This window comes from Martes martes, assembly GCF_963455335.1.
Source record: "Martes martes genome assembly, chromosome: X".
NCBI lineage: Eukaryota > Metazoa > Chordata > Mammalia > Carnivora > Mustelidae > Martes > Martes martes.
Window position 1 is genome coordinate 74,630,777 of NC_137897.1, and position 17,734 is coordinate 74,648,510.

At 35.6% G+C, this 17,734-nt stretch overlaps 1 protein-coding gene across 1 annotated transcript; it reads left to right on the top strand.

Annotated features, from left to right (window-relative positions):
• Positions 1 to 1,546: 1,546 nt before the first annotated feature.
• LOC308337709 (ADP-ribosylation factor-like protein 5A) lies at positions 1,547 to 2,083 on the top strand (the record flags this gene model as incomplete). Its single annotated transcript, XM_080795871.1, has 1 exon — positions 1,547 to 2,083. One exon carries the CDS (start codon positions 1,547 to 1,549, stop codon positions 2,081 to 2,083), a length of 537 nt encoding a protein of 178 aa, XP_080651997.1.
• Positions 2,084 to 17,734: the final 15,651 nt, after the last annotated feature.

Genomic DNA, 17,734 nt, shown 5'->3' on the forward strand with positions numbered 1-17,734 from the left:
CCGCAAAGCAGGGAGCCCGATGTGGGGATTGATCCCAGGACCCTAGGATCATGACCTGAGCCGAAGGCAGAGGCTTTAACCCACTGAGCCACCCAGGTGCCCAACAAAAGTGCTTCTTATGGTTCTATGGATTGAGACATGCAAGAGCCCTTTGAAAATGTCAGTTTTCATGGAATGGTTTTACTTTCTTTACTTACACAAAATTATCAAGTAAATGTAGGAAACTCATACTCCTGAAAAAGCAGTTTTTGTGAACTTGGTTTCCAATGTGCTGTAGTCTAGCAGAAACAAGGAGGACTTGGGCATCAAAACAAACAAGCAAACAAACAAAAACTAGCTAGCCAGAGACCTGGTTATGTCCTGAGAGTTTCTTTACATTGGTTTAAAAGTTGAAAAATGAAGATGCTATTTTTGATGGGAAGTGGGAGTGCCCATTTAAGAAAGTATCTGAAGTGCATTATTTTTAGAAATGCACTGTTTGTACTGTAGATGTTATAGTTTTAAGCCTGTTGCTAATAACTGGAGAAAAGTCACAGGTTGAGTAATACCCACATCTAAACCTAACCTCCACAATATACTTAATATGACTAAAGAAAGATGATATATTATTTATAAACTTCATCTATTATCTAAAAAATCATTTGAGACAGAGTGTGGATTGAAGCATATGCAAATATATTTTCCCTTTAGCATCTTTTCAACTTGTATGAGCAGCCAATACTGGCCTACTTTTGTTGCCCTACTGTGCCTCATGGGATATAACAGGTTTTAAGACCTTTGTAGCCACCCACATTTTTGCCTCCATTCTTGTTCCTCCAAGAAGTTTTTCTTCTTTGAATTTTCTCCTCAGTCTCTTTTCAGAGATATCCTTTGTCTCTTGATTTCTTAACTAGGTCTTTAACTTTGGTTTACTTTTATTCTGCCCCCTTCTCATTCCTGCCCATAGACCTGGAGAGAACTATGCATAATAATCTACATTATCTTTGAAAAAACATTGTCTATGTAGAGCTTTTGAGTGATGGACAAAAGGATGATAGCAAAGTGTTTCTCAAGAGGACACTCTTGTCATGGTGTGGGCACAATTCTTCATTGTGTGAAATTGAATTGTGCATTGCAGAGCCTTTAGTACATCTGGCCCTAAAGCATTAAATGCCAATACTAATTCCCAATGACTATGGAAAAATACCCTGTATATTTCCAAACTCTCCGAGGGGTTAATAAATTTTTGGATTAAGAACCACTGGTAAGGCAGCCGCCCGAGAGGAGCTGGGGGAAGACGGTGGCCCGTGAGGCTCATCGCAGACAACGCGGTGGCGATGTCCGTGAGCCAGGCAAGTGCCGCGGTGGCAGCGGCGGGGCCTCGCATGCTGCAGGGCGGCCTGGGCTTCGGCCTCCTTCCGGTTCCCAGGAAGCGAACTGGCGGCTAGCACAGGGGCGGCAGCAGTAGCAGAGGCGGAGGCTCCGGCGCGTCTGCTGCCCCCCCTTCAGCCTGAGCCGGGGGCGGCAAGGCGGCCCAGGTGGCTGGAGGGGGTTTCGCTGCCCAAGAATGGGAATTCTCTTCACCAGGATATGGGGACTCCTCATTCACCAGAAGCACAAAGTTATCATTGTTGGGCTGGATAATGCAGGGAAAACTACCATCCTTTACCAATTTTCTATGAATGAAGTTGTACATACATCACCTACAATAGGAAGTAACGTAGAAGAAATAGTGATTAATAATACACGTTTTCTAATGTGGGATATTGGTGGCCAAGAATCTCTTTGGTCTTCTTGGAACACTTACTATACTAACACAGAGTTTGTAATAGTTGTGGACAGTACAGACAGAGAAAGGATTTCTGTAACTAGAGAAGAACTCTATGAAGTGTTAGTCCATGAGGACCTATGGAAAACTGGATTGCTGATTTTTGCTAATAAACAAGATGTTAAAGAATGCATGACTGTACCAGAAATCTCCCAGTTTTTGAAACTAACTTCTTTTAAAGATCAACAGTGGCATATCCAGGCATGCTGTGCTCTTACTGGCAAGGGATTATGCCAAGGACTTGAATGGATGATGTCACGATTTAAGATTAGATGATCTCTACTGACCTCTCCTCATAGACTTTGTATAAACGAAGTGCTGGACTTTACCTGAAAGCTGCAAAAATTAATGGTTTAGATATATTTATAATAAACTGATTTAAATTTTTTCTATCAGAAGAAAAATTAAGACCATTTATTTGAAAACAAAGATGAAGTCTCACTTTCCAATCTGCTTTCTCATTAGTTCCTTCCAAAGCAAGGTCTTTAAAGCTGTGATTGCCATTTTTCTCATAATGAATCCTCTCAGGACATCGTGTAGCCTGTGGTAAGTACAAAGGGAGAAGAAGACATTTTTCACTTTAAGAGCTTTATTATCAGTATAACCCTCCCTAGTTGAATGTGTACTCTCTTTGTGGTCCATTAAGTCAAAATACAAATCAGCACAGATACTCAGTTTCCAATACTTTAAAATGTAATGTTAATTATGAGAAGTATTTCGCATAAGGTTGTGTGTATTGTGTATATACTTCAAATTCAAGATTATGGCTTTGATTATGTTCTAAAGAAAAGCAAAGAACACAAAAATTAATAATATCCTTAGTTAATGACCATAATGAGTACTGGCATTGCTGTTAAGTGCCATTTTGTGCTTTCCCCCTGTGTTCTCTGTATTGTACTAACCAACCCCCAAAATCATTGGGCTGCTCTTAAAAAAAAGAAAAGGAAAGAAAGAAAAGGAGAAAGCTCAACAGTGTGTACCCATTTTTTGTTGATCGAATTATATACATGAAAGCATATAATCCAGCTGAGTGGAGTATCTGCAAATTTTTGGCTTAATATTATGAATGGACAGAATTATACGTTGAGCAATTATCAGATTGGTTCCTTTATTGGATCTATGCCATCTAAATTACTGAGAAAATTGTTAATCCATTAACCAGTCAATCATTAATTGTGATTAAAATTATCAAGTGATTTTTTCCCCCAACATTAATGGGAAGCTGTTGTGTAAAATGTCTGCCCAGAGAAGTATCACTCTATAAAATATTAATCAAATAGTTTACCTATAGTCTTCTTAAGTATTGAATTATATGTCAAGCATTTAAAGTGAGTTTGAGATGAAAAGTAAAGTTTCTTTTCTAAGCAACAAAATTATTTCTTAATTTGAAAATTTCTCATTTTAGGAATTGGGATTGTTTGAGATTTTTGTTTCTACATGTTTCCTTTTATCTTCCTAACACCACATGAATGCATTGACAATTATAAAATACAACCTTTAATGCTTTTAAGAATTTGGTTTAAAAGTTGAGCAACATGATACATCATTTTTATAGAGAAGTAACTTGGCCCCAAATATGTTTGTTTAGGATATTTTTTTTTTCACTGAAAATGGAAAGATACATGGTTGAAGGTATTTCTGTTGTAATTGTAAGCAAACTTATCCTAAATGTGTTCAAACGTATTTTTGGGTGCTCTCTTTGTATATGTTTCATGCCCTGAAAATCTGAAGGCTGATCCAAACTGGCAAGTTGTAGAATATTGAAGAAAAGAAGTAACTACTTTTAATAACAGACTTTTAGATTTCATGGAGATTTTGATAAGGAATCATAGTATATATACCACAAGCATTGACAAAACTTGGAAAGTTTCTTTCTGTAATATATAATATACTCAATATCTAAATCCAAGTCAGACATGGGAGATCAGTGTTTAACAGTGGATGTGTTGTGTGTTATATTACAATGTTCATAATGCAGGTATAACATTTTAATATTTGTCACCTTGCTTTTACAAAAGTAAATTCTAAATTACTAAGCTTTATTCATATATTCTTATACTTTTTCAAATCACTATTAGTAATTACTAGTTTTATATTAAAAACTCCCATACAAACCTAAAAAAAAAAAAAACACTGGTAACCTTCTGACATGTCATTGATAGATTTTGAGAGTCATTATGCTCTTAAAATAAAATCATATTCAATGAACAAATATCTTCTCATTGTAAACCATGTGATTCTCTTTGCCTCACTCATTGCTACTCTTCTACTAGATGGGAAATGTATCGTTTTTACAAATCAGCTCATTATTTGCTAAGCATATTAATGGGTTTTTCCACAAATTATTGAATTAATGAATTGTACTACTGGATTGAGAAAAACTTATTTGTCCTCTTGGCAAAGTAAATAAATTAGTAAGCCATTTAGACAAAGTTTATTGATCCCATCTGTTACAGGTGAAAAAGAAAAAGTCAGGATTTATATCCTTGCTTTGGTTGTTCAAATACAACATGGAGGCTAGCAGGTCTACTGTAATTTATTATGAGATTAAGATTACACTAAAATAGTCTAAAAGTACAAAAGTCTAAAAAAAAGGAGAGTCTATATTTCTTATTAGTCATTTTTTCATTTTTGCCCTTGGTTCTTAGAATTAAAATGGCTCCAGATTTCTCTAGCACTTCTCACCTTTTAGTCACTTACTTCTCTAGACCCAGCAAGCCCAGCTTTTTATATACCCAATAAAGTAAGCATTGCATCACTTGTTTCTGCCTGAAAAAATTTCAACAACCAAATATATAACATCACAGGATAAATTATTCTAAATACCTTTTTTCTAGTATCATAGTGGGAAGACAATTTCTTCTTTTTTCATCTCGAAAGAGGGAAGTCCACCTGTTCTACTGCCAAAAAAAGAAAGCAGTCAGAAAGGTTATTGCCTTTGATTAGAAGTGCAGCAAAACTAAAATGTCAATCCCTGATCATTGATACTACTGTTGCATTAATATTTAAATCATATGACTTGCTGTTATTAAATTTTTTCTAGTTTAATTCAATTCACTTAAAAGCAAAACATGGAATCAAGCAAACAAATGGTACCAAGCTAGATGATGACTAAATAGTAGAGAAACAAATATTATTTCCTTGCTTCTGATAATACATACATAACAAGGAAGTTCATTTGAATAGTGGAAACTATAAGCCATTGAATATTATTTTGACAATTATTTTAAATAATTTCTTAAAATAAAACTATACCTACATCTAATCTGAAAAGTATGAAATAGGCTCTAAATTTATGGTGAGGATGAGGACTAAATTATTAGGCATGTTGGAAAAAGAAAATATTTGATCAGTAGTTAAATTCATTACTTTAAAGACTGCTGAATTATTCCAATTTAGAAGTTACAATTGATAAAAGATGAATTGTGAGGTTTGAAAAAGACTACAGAAAATACATTAGTTTCCTATCACTGCTGTAACAAATCACTACAAACTTGGCTTAAAAAAAGAGAAATTTATTATCCTATAAACTTGTAGATTATAAATTGAATACAAGTCTCACTGGGATAAAATTGAGTTATTAATAGGCTCTAAGGTACAATTAGTTTTCTTGCCTATTCCAGTTTCTGAACCTGCACACATCCATTGGCTCATGGCCCCTTTCCTCCACCTTTACAGCCAGAAATGTTTTATGTCTCTTTGCCTTTCTTCCATGATATTTTCCTCTGCCTTACTTCCTCTTCCACTTTAAGAACCCTTATAATTACCTTGGACCTACTCAAACAATACAGGATAGTCTCCCTATCTTATGATCAGCTCATCAGCAACCTTGATTCCATCTATAATCATAATCCCATTTTTCTATGTGACCCCAAATATTCACAGGTTCTGGGGATTAAGGATCATAGGGCATTATTCTGCCTATCACATCAACTACACAATAAAATATTGGAGGAAACTGAAGAAGGCCTCTTAAAGGAGATGAACCTTAAATGGGATTTTAAAGAGGACTTACATATGAATAGGAATTATATTCATATGTGAGATTATTCTAATTAATTCTGAGATCCTCTTCCCAAGTGAATATTAGTGAATAGAAAATACTGGGTTTTTGCTGGACTAAAATCAAGGTGTCAGCAGTGCTTCTGTCAGCTTTCAGGACAATCCATTCTATTTGTCTTTTCCTGCTTCAAGAAACCCAGCATTTCTTAGCTCAAGGCCCTTCCTTCCATCTTCAAAGCCAGCAGTGTGGCATCTTCAAATCTTTGTCTGACTCTGACCTCCCTACTGCCCTTTTTCATGTATAAAGATCTTCTAATTGCATTCAGGGTCCACACAGATAATCCAGGATCATCTTCTCATCACAATATCTTTAACTTAATGACACTGCAAAGTCCCTTTTTCCCTATAAGTTAACATATTCATAGGCTTTGGGGACTGGATATGAATAACTTAGAAAAAAATGTACACTAGGCTATCTATCACTGAAAACAAACAAAGGCAGACTTTACCCAAAATCTCTCCTCTGGCAGGGTCTAAAGATGATCTGTCATTTTGTTTTCAACAGTTTGAATATGATATGCTTTGGTGCATTTTCCCCCCTTTTGTTCTTCTTCCCCCTCCCCTTTTTTGGGGGGGAAGACATTTTTCTTTCTTGTTCTTCTCCTAACTTCTTGGATGTGTGGCTTGGAAAGTTCTTGGACACTATTCTCTCAAAAAAAATTTTGCTCTATTCTTTTTCCCTTCCTTGGGTTTCCAATTACTTGCATGTTAGATTATTTGATTACATCTCTGAGTTCATGCATGCTTAAATTTGTCTTTCTCAGTCTTTTAAAATTTCTTTTATTTTTTTCTATAAACCTATCTTCAGATTCACTGATTCATCCCTTGTTCATTGTCAAGTCTGCAGACAAGTACATTGAAGACATTCTTCATCTCTGTCAGTGTTTTCATTTCCAGCATTTTCTATAGATTCTTTATTGTAATTTCTATCTTTCTGTTGAAATTATCCTTCTGGTTACACATTTTCCATATTTTCTATTAAAGACTTAATATATTAATCATAGGTATTTTAAAACCCATGTCAGTTCCAACATTTGTGTCATATCTACATCTGGTTATAATCCTTTTTGTCTCATGGGAGTGTGTCATTTTTCTTGCTATTTCTTGCACTTTGCAATTTTTTAAAAATTAAACTTCTTGTGTAGGATGGCAGAAGCTAAGGTGAATATTTTTTATGTCTAAAAATGTGCACAATTTTAGATAATCCTTTAGTTCTGGGGTTTCAGTTAATCTAATTAATTGCTGTGCAATTTGAGGTCTGTTGTGGCTATTGTTACTCTCAGTGTGCCAGAGGCTTTAGCTTCCAGAGATAACTTGTGGTTAAGATTGGGGCTAGTTTGCTCAAGAGATATTGCTTATATATGCTACACCCTCAGCTTTTGGTCTTTCCTTTGTGTTGCCCTCATAAAGGGTTTTTCCATTACAAATTGATTGCAACTCCATCCTTAGTCTCACAGTGGGGGCTGAGGAATCTTCTCTAATGTCATGATTAAACTTTAGTCTCAGGCTTGCAACATGTACCTGAGTCATGGGGGTAAAGTTCCTGCTCCTCCTAAGGCTGTAGTTCTAAACTCAGCATGCATTTTGCACTATCCTATTTCACACCACTTCCATAACAGATGATTTTTTTTTCTATTTCCTTTCCCCTAGATGCAGTGAGTTTTCACTGAGCCACCTCCCCAACTCTACTCCATGAACCTTAAGGTTTCGATCCTTAGAGCTTCTAGGGAGAAAGGTCCTTTTTTATTTTTAAGATTTTATTTATTTATTTGACAGAGAGAGACAGCAAGAGAGGGAACACATGCAGGGGGAGTGGGAGAGGAAGAAGCAGTTTCCCTGTTGAGCATGGAGCCCAGGACCCTATGATCATGACCTGAGCCAAAGGCAGACACTTAATGACTGACCCACCCAGGCACCCCAGGGAAAAAGATCCTAATGGAGTTCTGCACATCTCCTTCAGTGGCTGCTATGCAACTTCCCACTTTCTATACCATAAGTGGGGGCTTTCTCAGGACTCCTAATCTATTCAGCACATATCCCAGGGAAAAGTGAAGGAAAAGTTTGCAAGAAGGTGTGCACTTCTGTTGTACTTAGGCTGCAGGGATTTTCATTCAACAGCCTTCATCATTTACCTTTACATGCTTCCCCAGCCTGGGCCCATAGGTGCCATACTGTTTTGTATCCAGTCATATATGGTTGTGTACCATGCTCAGCCTTTGCCCTGACCTGCAGCCCCAAGCCATCACAGCACATCAGGGGTTCATATATAGGGTTAGTGGTCTAACAAAGCTTTTGCTAATACTGCTGACCTACTCCCAATTTCTCTGTTGGGCATGCTCCTTCACTGTTGGCCTGACTGGGTCCCACTAACACAATAAACAGCTCACAACAAGCAGAGAGTCAGTCTAGATGAAAGGAAAAGTGACTCAAACTCAAACAGGGTATAACCAACACAATTAGGTTACTCTCCTAAAGTACCAGGTTCTGGTGAACAGAAGACAGTACTCTGCAGGGCATTACAGTAACTGTTTTTCATAAAGTTACTATATTCAAGAGCAAAAGACACAGATGACTTTCTAAACACAGAGAAACAGACACCAAAGAGACAGATAAAATGAGACAGAGAAATTTATCCTAAATGAAAGAATAGGACAAGGCCTCAGCCAGAGATATAAGCAAAACAGATGTAAGTAACATTTCTGATAGAGAATTGACAAGAAGGAACAAAAGAATACTCACTGGATTTGAGAAAAGAGTAGAAAATATAAGTGAGATCCTTAACACAGAGATAAGGAATAACATAGCAGAGATAAAAATCACAATTAATAAAATGAGAAACACATTTGATGAAATGAACAACCACATGGAAGAGGCAGAGGAAAGAATTAATGACCTGGAAGTCAGAGTAATGGAAAGTAATCAAGTTCAACAAGAGAGAGAAAAGAATTTTGCTAAAGGAGTATAGATTAAGGAAATTCAGTGACTCCATCAAATGTAATAACATTTGTATTATAGGAGTTTTAGAAGAAAAAGAGAGAGAAGAGGTGCAGAAAATTTATTTGAAAAACAATAGTTGAAAACTCCCCTAATCTGGGGGAAGGAAACACTTATCTAGATCCAGGAGGAATACAGAATATCGAACATTATAAATTAAAGCAGACCGACACCAAGACATACTGTAATTAAATTTGCAAAATAAAGTGATAAAGAAAAACACCTGAAGAGCAGCAGACAAAACAAAAACAAACAAAACAAAACAAAACAAAAGTCAGTCATTAAGTGTCTGCCTTCGGCTCAGGTCATGATCCCAGTGTTTTCAGCTCAGGTCATTATCCCAGTGTCTTGGGATTGAGCCCCATATCAGACTCCCTGCTCTGTGGGGAGCCTGCTTTTCCCTCTCCAGCTCCCTGGGCTTGTGTTCCCTCTCTCCTTATCTCCCTCTGTCATAAATATATAAAATCTTAAAAAAACAAACAAAAACAAACAAACAACAACAACAACAACAACAACAAACAAGGGAAAACCCATAAGGTTAGGAGGAGATTTTCCAACAGAAAGTTCACAAGCAAGAAGAGAGGGTCATGATATATTCAAAGTACTGAATGAAAAAAATTTGCAGTCAGGAATACTTTATTCAGCAAGTTTACCATTCAGAAAAGAAAGAGAGATAGAGTTTCCCAAACAAACAAAAGTAAAGGAGTTTGTAAACAATAAACCAGCACTGTAAGAAGTATTTAAGGGACTCTAAGAGGAAAGCAGAGACCAAAAATGACAACATAGAGGTAGGAAACACAAAGCAGTAAAAATAATATTTCCATAAAGAATCAGTAAAGGAACTAAAAAAAAAAAAAAAAAGGATGTAAAGTATAACAATATATACCCAAAATGTGGGTAGGACAGGAGAAAACAATGGGTTCAAACTTAAACAGCCATCAACTTAATATAGACTTCTGTATGCAGAGTCAGTTATATACAAACCTAATGGTAACCATATATCAAAAATAACTAAGAAATATGCAAAGAATAAATAGAAAAAAAACCAAATATATCACTAAAGTAAATCAGAAAAATGTGAAAGACAGGGAAAGATAAGATAAAACTTCAGAAAACCACAAAGCAAGTAATAGCATGGCAATAAATATATACCCATCAATAATGACTTGGAATGTAAATATACTAAATATTCCAATCAGAAGACATTGTGACAGAATGGATGAAAAGCAAGCTCCACCTATACAGTTCCTATATGGGACCTATTTTAAACTTAAAAAAAAATTAGATTGAAAATGGGAAGATAAACATCTATCATGCAAATATATGTCAAAGGAAAGCCAGAGGAGCAATGCTAATTAACATTGGACAAAATAGACCTTAAAACAAAACTGCAACAAGAGACAAGGAAAGACACTGTATAATAAAAAGGGGTACAATCCAAAAAGAAGATACAGCAATTGTTAATGCACCCAATATAGGAGCACCCAAATAAAACAGTTAATAATAAACATAAAAGAACTAATAAACAATACAATAATAGCAGGGGAATTTAGTACCTCACTTACATCAGTGGACAAATCATATAAATAGAACATCACTGCTGAATGACACACTGGAACAAATGGACTTGGCAGATCTATGCAGAATATTCCATCTTAAAACAACAGAATGTAAACTCTTTTCAAGTGCACATGGAACATTCTCCAGAATACATCATGTGTTAGCCCAAAGAACAAACCTCAATGAATTCATGCAACTTTTCTCACCACAAAACTATGCAGCTAGAAAAAATGTGGAAAGACCATAAATACGTGGAGATTAAATAATATGCTACTAAATACTGAATGGGTCAACAAGAAAACCAAAGAAAAAATTATAAAATACACTGAAATTAATGAAAATGAAAACATAATTGTCCAAAACCTATGTGATGCATCAAAATCAGTTCTAAGAGAAAAATTTATAGCAACACAGGTCTACCTGAAGAAACGAGAAAATTTCAAATGAAGAACTTAACCTTGCACTTAAAGAAGCTAGAAAAAGAAAAGCAAAATCCAAAACCAGCAGAAGGAAGGAAATAATAAAGATTAGAGCAGAAATAAATGATGCAGAATATTAAAAAAATAAAACAAAACAAAACACAATAGTACAGATCAATGAAACCAGGAGATGATTCTTTGAAAAAACCAGTAAGATTGATAAACCTTTAGCCAGACTTATCAAAAAAATAAATAAATAATAAATAAATAAATTAAATAAATAGGAGAAAGGACTCAAATAAATAAAATCACAAATTAAATCAGAGAAATTACAACCAACACCACAGTAATACAAACAATCATAAGAGAATATTATGAAAAACTATATGCCAACAAATTGGACAACCTAGAAGAAATGGATAAATTCCTGGAAACATATAAACTGCTAAAACTGAAACAGGAAGTAATAGAAAATTTGAACAGACTGATAACCAGCAAACACATTGACTCAGTCGTAAAATACTCCCAGTAAACAAAAGTCCAGGACAAGATGGCTTCATTGGCAATTTCTACCAAACATTTAAAGAAAAGTTAGAAATAGAGAACACACCAATGGTTACCATAGGGAAGGGGTTAGGGGTAGGGGAGGCTAAATAGGTGATTAGGAACAAGGAGGACACTTGTTATAATGAGCACCAGGTGTTGTATGGAGGCATTGAATCACTATATTGTATACTTGGAACTGGAACTTTAAACTAAAATAAAATAAAATAAAAATAAATTGAAGAGTTAATACCTATTCTTAAAATATCCCAAAAAGAATAAAAAATGAAAGAAAACTTCCAAATCTCTTCTATGAGACCAACACTACCCTGATACCAAAACCGGATAAAGAGTCCACTAAAAAAGAGAAATACAGGCCAATATCCCTTATGAACATAAATGCAAAAATTCTCAATGAAATACTTGCAAACCAAATCCAATAATATGTTAAAAAATTCATTCACCATGATCAAGTGGGATTTATTCCTCCATTGCAAGTGTGCTTCAAGATTCACAAATCAATGTGATACATCACATTAGTAAGAGAACAGAAAAGAAACATGGTTATTTCAATAAACACAAAAAAGCATTTGACAAAGGACAACATGCATTCATAATATAAAACAAACAAGCAAAAACAAACCCTCAACAAAGTAGGTTTAGAAGGAACATACCTCAACATATTAAAGGCCATCTATGAACAACCCACAGCTAACATCATCCTTCATGGGGAAAAACAGAGCTTGTCCAAGACAAGAATGGCTACTCTCACTCCTTTTATTCAACATTTTACTGTAGGTCCTAGCCACAGCAATTAGACAACAAAAGTAAACAAAAGGGATGCAAATTGGCAAGGAAGACGCAAAATTTTCACTGTTATAGATGACATGATGCTCTATATAGAAAACCCAAAAGACTCCACCATAAAAATTGCTAGAAATGATAAATGAATTGAGTATTGCAGAATCCAAAATCAATGTACAGAAATCTCATTTACATTTCATGTAGTTATTGATAGATATGTAATTCATGATATTTTCTTTTTTGGGGGGGGTTGGTCTGTTTTTGTAATTATTTTCACTTTCTTTTTTCCTCTATTCTTTCAGTATAATAGATATCTTTAGTGATATGTTTATATGTCTTTCTCATATTCTTTTATTTGCTATAAATTTTTGCTTTGTGTTTAACGTGTGCCGAGACTTATCAGCATTCCAGGGAAGGACTTTCATTTAGCACCTAATTTAAGGTGATTGGAAAACAGATCCTCAGGCAGTGGCTTTTAAAATATGCAAATATATACTGTCCTCTGGGGTCCAATTATAAATTTTGTTGGTCTCCAGATTGGGAGATCTGGAGGTATCTACTGAGCAAAAATTGGTTCTCCAGGTGAAAGGTACTCCAAGTTCCTTTCTGGCAAGTCTTGTCAAACTATAACAAGGCCAAGAGGGTGTACAAAAATATTGTATCCTTGCTTATGTTCCCTGGAGTACCACATTAACCCTTAGGTGTGTTGGAAACCTGAAGCCTAACCTTCAGGTTGAAGCTCCAGGATAGGTAAAGAGGCTTTCTTATAGAAAGACTGGGTGTATATTGCATACTGCTGTCTGTGCAGAGATCTGAGGATGTTGGCCTGACAAAAATTGTCTTTCCAAATGTTATAGTCCCTTGGGTCTCAGGAATGCCAGCCATGTTAATCACCAAGGCCAGGTGAACAAGGGACACCCACTCTGTAATTGTATGCACCTGGTGGCTTTAGCAGGACAGCTAGAGAGTATAGGGGGTTCAGCATGATAACCAGTTTCAGAAAAGCAACAGGAAAATTCTTGACATCCAGTGCTTCAGCAATGTTATAGGAGAGTGCTTTATCAATGCATGCATACCAGCCCCACGTTGGGGACATGGTAAATCTGTGACCATGCATGCTACTAGTCCTAGCCAAAGTTTGGGGGAGTGTCACAACTGCCTGTGCTCCCAACTTTTGGAAGGAAATGGAAGAATTTCATGACCATTCACATTCATCTGCCTCAGCTAGGGAGTGAGAAATCTGCAATTGCCCATGCTCTCCAGTCTCACCAAACCAAAGGGAGAGTGGTGTAATTGATTGTCCTGACCTGTCCCAGTGAGGCAGTGAGATGGTGTCAATCTGAGCATGCCTGCCTGTACTACCACAATTAGTAATACATCTTTACTTCTGGTCCCAAAAGCATGAAAGACCTTTAAGTTACCTTTATCATTTGATACCATATTTTTGGAGGGTGAGTGTTGAGAAAAACAAAAACAACTTCCAAAGTATGCACTCAGCTGCTATTATTATTACCAATTAATTTGTTTCCCTCAGACCAATATTACTTCTAGCATTTTCTTGCTGATTTAAAAATAACTTAGAAAATTCGGTGAATGATGATAGCAAATTTGAGCACGAAGCACATCTGGTTTCTTATGTTTAGATATCCCATAATCTTCATATATTAGTAATACAGATTATCAAACAACTATTTTGAACTTAAACAATGAAATTGATTATGATCTAAGCAATGCAAGTGCATTTTGTAAAATAATAAAAAAACATATACATTAGAATATCATAAATGAAACAATAGAAATAGGGAGCAGAATAACAAATATGATTCCTTCTTTCTGTAAAGTCTTCATTAGACTCTGCCAAACTCTGTTCATTTCTACTTATATTGTGTCATGGGAATAACACTTATGCTTAACTTAGCATATATATATATATATATATATATATATATATATATATATATATATCCCTTGTCCCCAAATAGCTGAAGGGTATATGTAATAATGATAGCTTAAGGGAATTGAGGTTATTCTGGTTTGAAAAAAAGTGGCTTGATGGTGACCTAATTGTGTTTTGCAGAATTGTAAAATTATGAAAGGATATGAAATTTTTGACTAAGAGAGCCGTTAGTTACTTTGGTTAGTAATTTAAAGTTAGGAGAAAATCTCCAAATCATTAGCTATTGAGTACTAGCATCTGGTGAATGCTGAACTTCCCAGTTTGCGGTCTCTCTGAACCTGTTCCAGGTATTGGAAATCAAAACTGAGAAATAGAAAAACAAAGAGGCACACAGAATTTGAATATCAAACATTACAAGAATTTGTGCTACCTTTGGATTTTCTGCACATATAACCATGGCATACATTATCATACTGAGGATAATCAATTTGCATTTATTTTTAAGGTTCTCAAAACTCACAGAACATGCTACATGAATTTCATTCCCTATTCAAAGGCACTTTCATCATTTCTGTGCAGTGTTTTTGAGAGTGTGTACACTTCTGTCAGACTATCTGCATTTCAGGCCTTACTTTACCAACTACTAGCTGTGTGACCTTGGAAAAATTACTTTCCAGAAAATGTGGTTAATAAGAATATCTGTTTCAGAGGGTTATTGTGATAATCCATGAAAAGAACCTAACTCATTGTCTGGTGTATTTTTTTTAAGTTAGCTATTATTATTAAGAAAAGAATGAAGGGACAGGTATAGAGGTACTTCTCTAACTTTCAAAGTGGCTGAAAAAGTCTAAAGAGAGGAACCATATGCCTGCCTGTAATAGACTGATATTACTTCTATACCTTAGTATGTGTCAGTTAGGGTGCAGGGTATATCTCTAACACCTTTTATAAAAGGAAAGAAATTTTGTGACTGAATAAAATACATTGAATCCTACTGAGTATGGCCAATAAATATTGTGTGTATATATATATATATTTTTTTTCTTCAAAGAAAAAATGCTCACATACCTCACACAAACTAGAATTATTGATTTGGCTGTAAAGGCTATGAAGAGATAGCAATCAGTAATATTTTATCTAGTTTGAGATTAAACTTCCTCTTCTCTTATTCAAAGATAAAATGGGAAAAAAAAAAGAGTTGTTAAACTAGAATCCTAAATGTAGTGAATATGGACAAATCCAGAGACCTTTGCAAAAAAGCTGAGGAGGAAAAAAGAAATGGACCTATATTCAGATTAAAAAGTAAAAGCAGATGAAATATTAAAGAACTGATTATTTTCCAAAAAAGGAAAAATTAAAACAATCAATCAATTAATTAATCAGTAAGTGTTTCTGGCCTGCACGTAGAGATGAGAGATAGAAAGAAAAGGATACTAATCAAAAACCTCTTAGATGGGGCGCCTGGGTGGCTCAGTAGGTTAAAGCCTCTGCCTTCAGCTCGGGTCATGATCTCAGGGTCCTGGGATCAAGCCCATCATTGGGCTCTCTGCTCAGCAGGGAGCCTGCTTCCTCCTCTCTCTCTCTCTGCCTGCCTCTACACCTACTTGTGATCTCGGTCAAATAAATAAATAAAATCTTAAAAAAAAAAAAAAGAAAAAACTCCTGGAATGATTTTTTTCTGCCTAACCATAAAAAGAAGAAAAAAGAAACAGAGAAAGAAGAAAGATAGAAAGAAAGGGAGGGAAGGATGTAGGACAGAAGAAAATAAGTAGGGAAGGATGGGGGAAAATAAGAGCCATGTGATTAACAAAGTAAATGGGAATACTAAGATTGGATTACTTTTTTCAAAAAGTACTTGCAGATATCCCTGTAGGTATCATATAAGGTTCTCATTTTCAGAGTTGTGGTGGTAAAGAGACCATATTTAGCTAGCATTTTGAAGTGAAATGGTAGAAAAATGGTCATGAATATTAGAAATGCATAATATTAGAAATGTTGGAGAGGATGTGGAGAAAGGGGAACCCTCTTACACTGTTGGTGGGAATGCAAGTTAGTGCAGCCACTTTGGAGAACAGTGTGGAGATTCCTCAAGAAATTAAAAATAGAGCTTCCCTAAGACCCTGCAACTGCACTACTGGGTATTTACCCCAAAGATACAGATGTAGTGAAAAGAAGGGCCATCTGTACCCCAATGTTTAGAGCAGCAATGGCCACGGTAGCCAAACTGTGGAAAGAACCAAGACGACCTTCAACAGACAAATGGATAAAGAAGATATGGTTGATATACACTATGGAGTATTATGCCTCCATCAGAAAGGATGAATACCCAACTTTTGTATCAACATGGACAGGACTGGAAGCAATTATGCTGAGTGAAATAAGTCAAGCAGAGAGAGCCAATTATCATATGGTTTCACTTATTTGTGGAGCATAACAAATAACATGGAGGACATGGGTAGATGGAGAGGAGAAGGGAGTTGAGGGAAACTGGAAGGGGAGGAGAACCATGAGAGACTATGGACACTGAAAAACAACCTGAGGGTTTTGAAGGGACGGGGGTGGTGGGAGGTTGGAGGAACCAGGTGGTGGGTATTGGGGAGGGCAGTATTGCATGGAGCACTGGGTGTGGTGCAAAAACAATGAATACTGTTACACTGAAAAGAAATTAAAAAAAAAAAAAAGAAATGCAAAAGACCAATTGCTATATACATCAATTCTTAAGAATCTCTGAAGGATCGACCCTTTCTGTATATCCTGTAGTACTTTGTTCAGGCCAATTTAAAAAAGCTCCAGCAATAAATTTCTGCCATTTCTTCTGGGAAACTATTCCACTTCTAATTAAATCTAAGAATTGACAACATTTCCTGACATTCAGACTAAATTTTGCCATGTTCAATTTCAACATGTTATCCATTTCTGCAGCACATGCTTGTATCAGCCCAAGTAACTTCCCTGTTTCCTCAGTGTTTACAATTCTCAATGCCACCCCTAAATTTCAATAGCCTGTTGCAGTGCATTTCTTTGTCAAAAATGATCTTTTCAAGATCACTGACTGTAGATGTTTTATTATAGACAAAAAAAAAAAAAGCAAGATAGTTATAAAAGCAAAGAGACAAGTTAGTGAGTATACAGGAATGATGTTAACAGGAAATAAAGCCATTAATAAAATTAAAGTCTGAAACAGAAAAAAATCATGGACCTTTTTCTCTCCTTCAGGCCTGGAAGCTCACTAATAAAGCACTTCACTTTTCACAGAAACAATCCCACTTTTGTCCTTTTCTGGTATTATTGCTTTGGCTTTGTACAACAGAGAGGCAAGGGAGGACACCTATTCTTAAAGCAAGGGTGTGGACTTCCCCATCCCCTCTATGTCCCACATGGACTTCTTTTACCTCTCAAGGTTTGACAAAGACTTAACAAACACAATCTGCAGACTTCTTTTCAGTTTTTTTTTTTTATTATATTCTTAGGAATCAACTGGGTCTTGGAGCTGTTAATGCTCGAATGGAGAGATGGGAATCTAAAATTTAAGCACTGTTTATAAACATACAAAAGATGTATTGATGTTGTTACTTAGTTTTGGTTTGTTATTTTCAAAATAAACCAATTGTGGTATTATTCATCCATCAGTAGGATTTTAGATATGAG